Source organism: Delphinapterus leucas, chromosome 3, assembly GCF_059928025.1.
Source record: "Delphinapterus leucas isolate spDelLeu-1000000601 "Yukka" chromosome 3, BTC_Dleu_Yukka2, whole genome shotgun sequence".
Taxonomy (NCBI): domain Eukaryota; kingdom Metazoa; phylum Chordata; class Mammalia; order Artiodactyla; family Monodontidae; genus Delphinapterus; species Delphinapterus leucas.
Genome location: NC_143131.1, coordinates 117874735 through 117887671, shown reverse-complemented (window position 1 = coordinate 117887671; position 12937 = coordinate 117874735). Strand labels below are relative to the sequence as shown.

Below are 12937 nucleotides of genomic sequence, written 5' to 3'. Positions count from 1 at the left end.
CTCCAGTACCGGCCACTTCCAGATGAAGAGCATTTCCATCCCGTCAGCCAGGGCTGCCCCCCTTCTGGATCCAGACGGCCTCACTTCCCAAGAGATCCCCACTCTAAATGTCCCTGGGCCATCCTTCCTCCTTCCTAAGGTAGTCCCAGACAACCCCTGCCCAGCAACAGCCCCCAAGCCAGGCCCCAAAACCGGAGAGCAAGAAGCCAGTGGTGCTTCGTGACACAAACATGCATTCGTTTTATTCACAAAACAGCCTGGTTTCCTAAAACAATACAAACAGCATGTTCATCAGCAGGAAGCTGGCCATGGGCAAGGGGGCCCCTGGGCACCACCCCCACCGGCAGGGGGCCACGCAGAGAAGCCCTTTCTTCTGTTGCCATCCGTGAGGCCAGAAAAAAAGGGCTCATTTTCTCTAAGGGAAGTAGCCAGGATCAGAAATATCGAGACATGAGCTTCCCAGATCTCAATGGATAAACGAACAGAACTTTTGTTTTTGCAAAATCATCACTGTTAGGGTTGGGGGGGGGGTCCCATTCTGGGGACCGTGGGTACAGCAAGGCTGGCCTGGGCCCGGGGTGGGGTGGGTGGGCTGCTCCCTCCCGCTCTGTGAGCTCCTTGCGGCAGCTCCGCGCGCGTGGATGGATACAGAGGGGCTTCGACACGGCGCCATCAACATTCTCTTTATAAACGTGAGTGGATTCTCCAGGCAAACTATGCACTATTTCATGGTCGGAAAGAATCAAAGGAAGTTTAAATGAGGGTGGAGTTAAACTGTGCTAAATTACAGTAGTGCTTATTAGTAACTAGATTTCAAAAGGTTACAGAAAATTTACATTCTCTACACAAAAACTGCATCTCCTGCACAGACAACATCGACATCGACACAGGAAGGAAACTGATTGTCCATTCTTTGCCCAGGAAGTCTCGGTACTTTACAGATTCGTCTTTACCTCTTTTTGCTGTTGTTGTTGTTCTTCCGAAAAAGCAGTTAATTTTTTTTCTTTTCTTTTTCTTTTTATACTAGGGACATGGAGATGTTAAAACGACAACAAAAAATATATATATAAAAACAGGAATGAAATCTGTGAGAGAATATTTTTGGTTCTAAAGACGGGTGCATCCGTTTGTCTTCGCCCGAATCCCTTGCCGGAGACCACACGAGCAGTGACATTGCACGGAGAGGGCAGCTTTGGGTTCCCGCCGCCGTCACTGAAACCACCGGAAGGCGGCTCCCGTCGGAAGCATCACCTTCTGGCGGGGGCGGGAGACAAAAACAAGGAGAGAGTTCAGTCAGGGTCCGGCTGGGCCTGGTGCAAAGACGTTCCCCTGTGGATGGCCTCATGGCGGAGGAATGGGCATGGAGTAAAAGCAGCCACCCCTTGGAGTTCCTGCCATCCTGGCCAGGCCAGAGAAGCCTGACCCGCTGGACCACCGGAGAGCCTGGAGCACCGTGAGGCCTCCTGAGCCACTGTGCCCAGGAACCCTCCTTCCAGACAGCAAGCCCCCTTTCCCTGGTCCAAAGGCTACAAGCGGCAGGTGGCCATGATGCATCTGGGAGCTGTGTTCACGTTTCTGTCGAATGAGTGTGTATGCGTGTGCACTGGACGCATACAAGGATGTGTGCCTTGAGCTATGCTACAGTGTGTAGTGTGTTTGGAGCTGTTCTGAGAAGGAAGGATGCTTGCTGTGTTTATTAAAAGGCTGCATCTATAATAAGACTGTGTACAGGGCAGGGTGTGTGTGTGTGTGTGTGTGTGTGTGTGTGTGTGTGTATCTGTCTGTCTCTACATGAGAGGAGAGCGGGTGCTTTTGTGTGCCTACAGGTGTGTTTTCTGGGCAGGAGAACAGATATGAGGTTTGGGGCTAGGGTGAGTTGGGGGGGATAGCCATGGCTGGGATGCCATTATTGTTTTCCAACCATTCTGGACATTTGCGTCAAACCCACTCGTGGAGGGGCGGGGACAGGGCAGGGACAGCAGGCTGAAAAGATGCTTTTGTACCCAGGCCTGGCACCACAGCTAGGCTCTCACGGCTGGGGGCATGGGGACAGGCCCTGCCATGAGGGTGGAGAGAAAGCAGCATGGGAACCCTTCTGCTTTCTGAAAGCCAATCCCATAGTGGACAGGCTTTACCCACATCCCAGGCTCAAGCCACCCTGTAACCCCAAGCCCATAGGAACCCTGGCCATCAACTATGCAGCCAGACTGAACTTGGGGCCTCCGGGCACCCCAAATAGGTCAGCTAGGTACCTAGCGCTAGGGTCTTCCAGGCCTCAGAGCGCAGCAGTCAGCACTGGAGCTGCTCTATCCTTGGGTGGCCTCGGGGGAAAGGCTGGGCTCTCTGAAGGGGCAAATGAAGGACTTATCCCTCAAAGCCAGAGGGTCTACAGGACAGAACCCCTCACATGGAGCAGGGGAGAGTCCCAGAATCTTAGGTCAGAGACCGGAACCTTTACGACACGTCTGAAAGTCAGAGACTTAAGACCTGTGTGGGAATCTCAATACCTGACCCAGAACTCCAGGAGGGGTTCAGAATCCCGGGGCCTGGCGGGATTCTGCTAGGTCCCTGACTGGAATTACATGCTTGCCTAGGTTGCAGACTACAACCTAAGGGCATCTCGGGATGTGGCTCTGACTCTTGGGGCAGTGAACTGCCGTCTCGGAGCCTGGCCTAGGACCCCAGAGCCCAAGGACAGGCCGGGCATCCCCCAGACACTTGCCCAGGCAGGAAAGGTGAGGATGGGGGGCGGGGGTGGGTTTGGACTGCCAGACAGACCCAAGAGCCCACACACCTCCCTCTAAGGCGCCGTTACCTCCAGAGCAGCGGAAGGCTTCTTTTTGAGTTCCTCACATTTTCTGAATTTGCAAATCTGATGGCCAGTCTTTCGGTTCCTACAACTGCTGCACTGCTCGCAGTTGATGCGCCGCCGGCAGGGCGCACACATGCCGCAGCGTTTCCGCTTCTTCTTGCCCGAGCTGATGGCGGAGGCCAGCTCTCCCTGCATGGGGTACTCGGCCAGGCCGGCCATGTGCAGCGCGCTCTCAGCCAGGAACACGCCCGCCGGGGTCATGATGAAGAGGCCCGGGTTGATGGGAAAGGCGCCCAGGTAGGGGAAGTCGGACTGGCCATTGAGGGCTTCGGCGCCCGCCACGGCCTCCATGTCGGGCAGGCCAGCGCCCGCCTCGCTCATCAGCGGTAGGTGCTCCTGCACCACGCGCTTCAGCATCTCCGTGGACTGCGCGAACTGCTGCAGCGTCAGCTGTCCCTCGGCTGCCAGCTCCGTGGCCCGCTCTGCCTTGCTCAGCAGGCTGGCCACAGCACCACTTTTGTGCTTTGAGGTAGGGTTGCTTTTGTCCACAGCCATGGCCGCCGCCAGGTCGTGCCCATTGGCCAACAGGGAGGCAGCGGCTGTGGCCGCGGCAGCCTTTTCGGCAGACTCCCCGCCCATCATGCTGCCACCGCCACTGCCACCGCTGCCCCCAAAGGAAGAGTAGTGGGAGAGAGGGCGGGAGCGGCGCAGGCTCTTGTTGAGGGGTTCACTGATGATGCCGCTCTTGTTCCGGCGCTCAGGGGGTGGTGCGTCATCCGCCACCGAGGCTGGCGCAGCCGCCGCCGCCGCCGCCGCACTCTTGTCTGCCACTCCCGCCTTTGGGCCGCTGCCACTGCTGCCATTGGCGTTGCTGCCGCTGCTGCTACCGCCGCTGTCCTGGGGGCCGCTGCCGAGGCTCGACATGGTGGGGCCGAGGCCCAGACCCCGCTGGTGGGGGAACCTGCCAACTGCGGGGAGTCCACAGATGAGCACCGGAGTCCTGCTGCCCACGACAGAGATGCCTGGTGGGCTCTGCTGCTCAGCGCAGGCACATGGTCAGGCGTCCACGTGCAAGTGTCTTCACTCTGTCGGCACAAGAGGACACAGGGTCAGGGCCTCCTCCACCACCAGCTGTATCGCCACTGTAACCACCACAGCCGGGCTAGGCGCTCATTAAGTTCCAGCCACAGTTAGGAATTTCTAATTTGTACTACCTCAGTTAAGACTCACGAGAAACCCACAAGTAGTGGCTAGTGATATCCTGTTTCATAGGTGAGGAAGACAAGGTTTGGGAGAAGAACTGACTAGCCCACGGATACACAGCCACCAAGTAGCACGGTGGAGGCTCAGCTGGGTCTCCCTCTGCCCTGCCAGGGTCTGGGAAGACCCGATGGAGGCAGGCAGTCCTTCCTGTCCTGGGGGTAGGAGGGAGCGGGAGAACTTTATTAACCTCAGAGGTTACCCTCTGCTTCCTCATCTTTCACTGACCCAACTATGGAGAAGAGGGGTGGGCACAGTCTCTGAACAGCTTGGAGATGTAGACCAAAAGGTATGGGAAGCTGCCCATGGATGCTCATTAGAGATTCCTAATACACATTAATTATCTCAAGGCCCTGGCAAGTTCTGCAGGTAAAGAAAACTGACTTTGTTTAACAGAGTTTGCCAAATAGAGAGCAGAACCCTTATTTCAAGGAGCATGTATCCTCCTGCTAGAGGGCAGGCAGCAGTGTACCAGAGGACAAGCCTTCTCCCGCAAGGGCAGGGGGGTGGAGGGTGGGGGGCTTGTGCACACATCAACACACGCTTCCCCCCCTCTCTCTAACCTCGGGACCCTTGTCTCTACTCAGGCCTCACTGCTATGTGCCAGCCTGGCTCCCAGATGGGTCTGGATGGAGGTCCCAGTGAGAGCAGAGAGGACTGTGGGCCCGAGGGACCTCTGGCTGCTGCCAAGCTGGGACAGAGAGTAGGTGTGACCCTCTAGGGAATGGAGCCTGTTCTTCAGCCACGTCCACCTGTCTGAGGTGCCCCTTCCCAGGACAGAGCCTGTTCTGCTCAGGCCCCAAGACTAAGGCATGTGAGCAGCCAGGCTCCTTGGCCAGGAGCTCTAGAAGGAACTGTTCCAGATGGAGCCGAGTGGTAGTTTCCTCATCAGCCCTGGCTCTCTAGCGTCTGCCTGCCACGGCCCAGCAACCCCCAGGAGAGGGGTGGGAGGACGGGGCCCAGCCCCGAGCAGCTGGCTACTCAAGGGGGAGGCGCACATCTGGCTGGGCCTGTCCGGCCCTGGGCTTAGGGGCGGCACACACTGCATCTTTGTCCCCAGGCAACCCCACCATCCCCCAGTCACAGGACTCAGCCTGGCCCGGGAGGTCATCTAGTCCAACCCTGTACACTTACAGAAGGGGAAATCGAGGCCCCGAGCAGGCAGGGCCCCTGGTCCAGGACTGCTAAGAGTGGCCACGAGGAGGAGTGAGTGCAGGCGAGGGAAAAGCTCTGTCTCCAGGGTGAGGTGAACAGCAGGCCTCAGCAGCCAGCCGGCCACTCCCTGCCTCTCCCCAGCAGGCACGGGCCCACCTAAGCTCCTTCCTAGTGAAGGCGGGTGGGTGGTGAGGAAGAGCTGGGCCAGCTGGCAGGACAAACCCAGGAGGGTCAGGCAGGGTGTCCAGACTGGGCTGGGGGTGTCACAGAGGTCAGATCGTAGTAAGAGGAAGGGGGTCACACATGCCCCAGGATTGCTGTGCTCCCTTCTACCTCCTAAGGCCCAAGCCCAGGTTGGCTGTTGGGCCCCTGTCCTCAGAGATCAGTACTCCTCCAGGCATCAGTGACCCTGGCTAGGTGTTGGGGACAAGGGCCAGTGAGATCAGGGCCAGAGACTGTCATGCCAAGTCACCTAGCCCTTGCCCATCGAGCTCAGCTGCTCTGCCCTGGACCATAGCCCCAGGAGCCCTAGACACAGGCTGAGGGGAGAAGACAGAAGAAGGCTGACGCCCGTGGGCTGGAGATGTGGGGAGGGAAGCAGTCTGCGCCCTAGCCCCTCTGTGTGTCCCCCGCCTCTGCGGCCTGCTGGCTGGTGGCAGAAATCGATAGCTGCATTAACGCTGCTCTTGCTCTACTCCCTCCCTCCTCCCAGCTCCAGGATCTGGCTTTGCGTATGGGGCGGGCAGGTCAATTAGAAGTCAGCTCCCTCTGACACAGACTGCTTTCAGGGCTGGCACTCTGGCTAAGTCTCTCTGCTTCTGTCTCCATCCCGAGTCTCTCTTGGTGGGGACCTAATCTCATGTTCTGTTCATCTCTGGCCTCCTCTTTGAATCTCTCTAATCTTTCATTTTTCTGTCCCTCCTCAGGGACAATTCCCCCCAGCCCCCACCCCCACTCCCCCACCCCCACCCAGGTCCTGGGACATGCTGAATTCGGGCCCAGAGGATGTGATATGTCATTGAACAGGTGCTGCAGGCAGAACACTGGTTTGTCAGCCTCAGAAAGTGAAGGTGGAGGGTACATGAGGGGGCTGGCACACAGGGCAACTCAAACCCCAGAGTGGACAGATACCAACGTCTAGTCCCCAAAGCCTGGTCCCCAACCAAGCCTGTTCCAGATCTGTCCCTGTACCCGGCTCATCTCCTTCAGACCCTGGGAAAAGCTGATGCCCTGGTCCCAGTGGACCACTGACCACAGGGCTCACGTGCCCTACTCATGGAAGGGGAGGACATAAGAGAAGACCTTCTCCCAGGCCCCGGCCTCTACTGCAGGGCACACAGCAGCCCCCTCCCAGGCCAGGAAGGGCCTGGCAGTGCCCAGGCGGCAGGGGAGGAGCTGGGGCTGCGTTGAAGCGGAGCGGGAATGAGCGGGAGGGAAAGCTGGCGGGCAGGCGGGCGGCGGCGGGCGCATCCATCATCGGCCCTGCCAGGAACGCATCCAGCCCCCAAAAAGAAATACTGCGCCTGAGGAGGGACAACAAAGGGCTCCGTTTCATCAGTAATGCGGAGCCAGCGCCCCGCCGCCCCGCCAGCCGCGGTCAGCCCACAAAGGACCCCTTTGTCCATGCAGGAGCCGGGCCGGCCGGGAGCTGGGACCAGGGGCTGACGGGCGGGGACAGAGCCCAGGGGGCGGGGGTGAGGGGGGGAACCCAGGCATAGAGCGCTGGGGGGCAGAGGGGGACATGGGGCCAGAAGAATAGAGACAGGTGGTGGGGACAGAGGATCACGAGACAAGAGAACTCGAGGGGTGGGTCAGACAAAGGGACTGAAAGAGGACAGGGCAAAGGGTCAAGGTTAGAGGACAGAGCATCATAGGGAACAGAGACTGAGGCAACTGGGCTTAGAGACGCAGGGTGCCTGGCCCAGCTCAGAGACTAGAGGATGTAAGAGACATGGAAACAGAGCCCTGAGGAGACAGTCCCAGATGCAAGGACCTGGGGACCAAGAGAAGGCAGGTGGACATGCCTACAGGAGAGGCAGGCAGAGGCAGAGGTCAGGGGAGGCCAGATGAGACCCAGCTTGTCTTGAGCCCCAGCCCACTCTGGCCCAAAACCTGGGAGGAGAAAGGAAGGAGGGCTGGGGGTCAGTGGGTTCCTGGTCTCAAGGCCAGGCTGTGGGCCCCACCTCCTATGGGCTGGAGCTCACTTGGCTGAGCTGGGAAGTGAGGGACAGTCAAAGCTGGGCCCCCTCTCCTGACAGTGGAGCCACCTCTGCCTCTACCCCCAGGCCCTGGCCAGCCCCAAAAGACACGGGACACCGTCCCTCCCTAACCAGCTCTCACCAAGCGACTCTCAGGCTCCCTTAACTAACCGACCCTATCCGTTAGCATTTATTGAGCACCTACTGTGTCCCAGGCCCCGTACTCTCATGCTTTACATGTCTTCTCTCCCTCCTTGACTCCTCCCCAGTACTCAGGGAAAAAGGAACTATTAACCAATTTCAGAGATGAGGAAACTGAGGCTCAGGGAGGTTCAAGCTGTCAGGCCAAGGTCAAACAGCCGGTACCCAGTAGGGCTACAACTTGAACCCAGAGCCCAAGTGTTAGTCACCCTGCTCTGTGACTGCCTTTGTTCTGCCAGGGAAAGGTGACCCAGCTACCCCGAGGCTGCCCCCACCCCCCCCAGGGTTGTTACCATGCCCGTCGCCTTTACATGGTCGGATGGATAAGCTGTTACAGACCCCAGGGGAGTGTCCCCACCTGGGGGGCTTGGAGATACTCAAGCAGGAACCCGGAAGGCTGGGCCAGTGACATCATAATGCAAGCTGGCAATGAGGTCACCAGAGGTGGTGGCAGAGCTCTCACTCCACCCTCAGTGCCAGGGGAGCCAGGATTCATCCCCAGCAGGGCTCTGTCCTGAGCCCTTCAGGCCACACAGCAATGGGGGAGGGGGGCAGGACAGGCGGGCACTATGGGGTGGGATGGTGCTGTCTGCACGGAGACATGTACACAGGTGGCCACAGTGAGATGTTCTAGATGTTCAGTTGCACACAGCCTGCACTACCTACCCGATAGCGGCCCCATGCCCTGTGGTCCTGCGGAGACAGTGCAGGATACAGACCGGCACTGCTCTGGAGGGGTACACAGGAGCTGGGCTGGTGGTCACATGAACTGATGTGAAAAGAGAGAGCAGGAAGGGGACTGAGTGGGGCAAGGGGACCTTTCTGGAGGAAGGGGCTGCTTAGCCTGTGAGTTAAGGATAAGGAGAGGTTACCAAAGTAGACACGAACCTGAAAGGGTTCCTAAGAAATGGGGAAGTGGGTGCGAGGTGTGGCTATGAGGTTGGCAGGGTCCCAACGGGGTGGGGCTTGAGGTCAAGGACAGGACTTTTTTTTTTTTTTTCTTTTGTGGTACGCGGGCCTCTCACTGTTGTGGCCTCTCCCGTTGCGGAGCACAGGCTCCGGACGTGCAGGCTCAGCGGCCACGGCTCACGGGCCCAGCTGCCCCACGGCATGTGGGATCTTCCAGGACCGGGGCACGAACCCGTGTCCCCTGCATCGGCAGGCGGACTCTCAACCACTGTGCCATCAGGGAAGCCCAAGGGCAGGATTTTTTTTAACAGATTTGCTGAGGTACAGTTTTTACTTACTATAAAATGCACCCATTTCTAAGTGTACAATTCAATGTTTTTTAGTAAATTTACAGAGTTGTGCAACTATCACCAATACCAAGGGCAGAGTCTGCACAAGGCACCATCCCTCCCCTACTCCTCTGCTGGCTGGAATAGCCTCCCAGCCGTCCTGCCTGCTGAAGGAAGGCTTCCTGGAAGAGGTGGCATTTCATCAGGGCCTTCAGGACCCCAGGCACTGGCCCAGCAGAGCCTGCCATCATCTAGGTAGGCCCGGGTTGCAGACTCACACACCCTGGCTCATCGCACCCTTCCCCACACTTCCATGCCCACTCCTGGCATCCCTGCTACAACCCCTTCACGCCCCTCCAGCCACCTTGATGGGCTGGTGTCCTTGGTCTCCAACGGAGGCAAGATGGACAGACTGACTGATGGTGGGCAGGCCAGTGGTGGCAGGGAGGGCAGACCACAGGCTACGGTGGTTGAACTGAGCTGAGCAACTGGGTATGTGTGTGTGGGGTTTCCATCTCTGATTTCCATGATTCAGCCTGGGGAGTTTCCAGAGGGAAAAAAAAGCCCTACTCAGGCCCAGGGAGACACACATGGGGACACTGGTCTTGGAGGCCAGGAGAAATGCAGGCCCCGCTGGAGAGCACAGGGCACGTATCCAGCTATGGATGGACACACACATACAAGGACACATTGACCACTGTTAGCACCCAGCAGATGGCCTGGGGTGGGACACGCCCTCAATACCACTAGGCCCTCCCTAAGACTAACACCCCAAGACCAACTGCCAAGGACAGAATGGGGGTGAGGGCTGCAATCCTATTTCCCTGACTCCATACCCCCTGGCCTTTTATGCCCCTATTCTCAAGGCAGGCTCAACCCCCTTGCCTGAGAACTGAAACATGCTGCTGAGAAAACCCAGGAGTATAGGGGGCTCTGTTTGCCCTTACAGAGCTCCCAAAAGGAGCTGGAGGAGGGGATCAACGCATTTCATGGACAAAAAAACACTGAGGTCCCGGGCAGGAGGTATTCCCTGATGTGGGGCTCTAGGGAACGAGACAAGGGTCCTGGGACACCACTGATAAAGACAAGGCCTGCCTCAACAGGTACCTCCTTTGGGCCAGGTTCCTTCTCTGGAAGAGTCAAAGGACCTGGAGGGCCCTCCTTGCTGTGTGACCGTGGCATATGGCCTCTGAGCCAGTTTCCCCATCTGTAACATGGCATCATGAGGATAAGAGCTTATGTGTATGGAGACCTTCCTATGTGCCAGACAATGGACATGGCTTGTCTCATCGAATCCTCATACCCACCTGCTGAAGGAAGTACTATGATTGCCCCATTTAGAACAGGCAGTTTGATAAGCAATTATGATCTGGAGAAAATGATGGCCTCCCTGTTTGGGAGCTCCTGGATCTTAGACTAAGGTTTCCTAAAGTGGAGATGTCTGAGCTGACACCAGCCTGGGATCAGGGCCCACACACTTACTTAGGACCTCCCTCCCAGTGGGCCTCACCACAGGACAAGCCAGGGAAAGCCAGCTCAGAGACATGTGGGCCAAGGAATTGGTGGGGACAGGGCACATATCCATAGGACTGGCCAGGGGACTGAGTCTGCAGGCCCAGGTTTGTGGCTCCATCCTGTCCCTTCCTGTTGGCTTTGACACGCTGCCCCACACTGAGCCTCAGTTTCCATCTGTAAAATGGAGAAGAATGGTTCTTGCTCCTCACCCCAAACTGCAGGAGCCATGAGCCCAGAAGGGCCCATGTGGAAGGAGGTGGAGAGATACAGAAAAGTCTCCAGAGAGTGAACACCCCCCTTCCCCCATCCCAGAGGCCAGAACTGGCTCTTGATGTGATTTTCAGATGGGGAAACTGAGGCCTGGAGAGAAGGGTTTTGAGCAGGCCAGAGGGTTGGGACCAAGCCGCAGATGGTGTGAGGGTTACTGGGGTGAGCATTCAGACCCCTCCCTCTCCGATCTTCCCAGAGTGCCCTAATAATGAGCACTCACCCTCTGCCAGGTATTGTGCTAAGCATTTCACATGCATTTTCTCACTGAATTCTCTCTGTAACTTGCTAACTAGTATTAGCCCCATTTACAGATGAGGCTCACCTGCCTAAGGTCACAACAAGGTCAATAAACGGCAGAGCCAGGATTTGAAACCAAGACTCCAGGCCTGGCTCTCCAACACCGGCCAAGGGCTCTGAGGCACGTTTGGCTGGAGGGTGAGGTCCAGTTCAGCTCTCAGCCTAGGGGAACCCTCTAGGTTTCTCAAGGGTCCTGGGGGGGTGGTTCTCAGGCTCCAGGCAAAACATGTCGGGATGCTGTTGCAGAGAAGTCTGCAGCTGTACCCTAGGGCCCAGGAAGACAGGGGAAGGGGCTGCGGGTGGGCCGGACGGGCCAGGCTGGGCCAGAGCTCCGGGCATTCCGGCGGCCTCCGCAGGAAGCAGAATGGGACGGAAACCGGCTCCTGCTCCTCCCCCAGAATCCTGCGGGCAGCCCAGCCGGCCTGCACAGAGGCCCTCTTTGTGCCGGCCCCAACCCGCCACCCGCGGCTGGCCCAGGGTTTTGAGTTTCCTGGGGGGTGGGGGCCCCCACCACTGCTAAACCTCCAGCTACCTCCCCCTCTCGGGGGCGGTCACAGCAGTCTGCAGCTGGAGGAGGAAGTGAGTGACGGCCAGGGCTACCCCAGAGACCCCGGGGGGCCTTTAGTCTGTCCACATCTCATTCCCCCAACACTTACACACCCTAATTGGGGGCTGGAGATGGGCAGAGGGACCCAGAGACAGAGCCTGGGAGACTCCCCTGAGCCCGCTCTCCCAGCCAGTGCCACCAAGCCCACCCTGACCCACCCAGAACCCTCCCATTCCACTCCATCTCAGTGCTCTTGTGCCCAAGATGGTGGACATCCATGGAGGCCGGCCAGGTGGGTAGGGTGGCCCATCTGTCAACCACCACTTCCTACTTTCCAGGGGCTCCCTGGACACAAAGGGTGCATCAGAGGGGAAGCCTCAAGCTCACTTCAGCATCTCAGGGGACAAAAGCTCCTTGGGTGTTGTAACTGCTCAAGGAACACCAGGCCCCAAGGAGCACACTTGGATTGGAGTGTGTATGGTGAAAGCAGCCCTAGGGACAAGTATATCTGTGTGTGTCCAACTGGGAGGTGTGTCAGAAACCTGTGCACGCTACATGCACAAGAGTGTGTGCGTGTGTGTACAGTCTCAGCTGTCACTCTGTGGGTTTCAGCACTGATGTACACATCGGGCTTAGATACCAGCGGAGGTGGAGGTCTTTGTGTGACTCCCCTGTGTGTACGAGTGGAATGTGGCTATCTGCATCTGTGGACGTACGCGTATGACCGAGTGTGCTTATGTCCAAGTAGAGTGGTTTACGTGGTGGCTGGATGTTTGTGGGTTCTTCTGGCCTGTGAGCGTGTTCGCGCGCGTGCAGGCGTGCATGCGCTCACTGTGAGTTGTCTCAGGGCCTCTGAAGGGTTCTGGGATGTGAGTCTGGGGCCCACCTGGCGTGGCGATGGTGCAGACAGGAACTGACGCCAGGTGCTGGGGCCCCTGTGGAAACAGGAAGTTGCCCACAGGTACGCCTGGGCTGTGGTGGAGGCTGGGCTCTGCCCAGGTTCAGTTTGTCCCCCTGAAAAACCAACCCAGGGTTCCACTGGCCAAGAACCTGTCCCAGCCCCGAGGGAGGCACCTGCCTTGTCTGCCGTTCAAGACCTGACAGCTCTGCCCAGCATCTGCCTGGCCTGAGCGTGGAAAAAACTGGAAAACAAAAGCCCCCAGACCGCAGGCCCTCCCTGCAGAGGCATGGGGGAGGCAGGCAAGAGGCAGGAGGATGAGGAGGAGGGAGGGAGGTGGCGCTGCAGCCCCGGAACACAAAAATAATGAGGCGAGAGGGGCCATGGGGCCGAGCCGGCTGGTTCCGGAGTCGCTATCTGACCTTGACAGATGCCACAGCCGGGCGCCTGGAGAGGAGCCGCCGCCACAGTGCTGCCGAACAGCCCCCCCAACCCGCCACCTCCCCCAGGCTCGGCCGACGGAGGTTCAGGCAGGCCCCAGCCACA

General features: G+C 58.2%; 1 protein-coding gene across 2 annotated transcripts in view; it reads right to left on the bottom strand.

The window, feature by feature from the left end:
* Nucleotides 1–213: 213 nt before the first annotated feature.
* The window catches only part of CXXC5 (CXXC finger protein 5), a 34218-nt gene continuing 21494 nt past the window's right edge, over nt 214–12937 (bottom strand). For both annotated transcript variants that reach the window (XM_022588938.3, XM_089909363.1), the window contains exons 2-3: nt 2816–3897; nt 214–1254 (exon numbers count right to left, since the gene is read on the bottom strand). In XM_022588938.3, coding sequence (XP_022444646.1) covers nt 1210–1254; nt 2816–3736 — 966 coding nt within the window. In that variant the 5' untranslated portion in view covers nt 3737–3897 and the 3' untranslated portion in view covers nt 214–1209. The remainder of the gene's footprint in view (nt 1255–2815; nt 3898–12937) is intronic.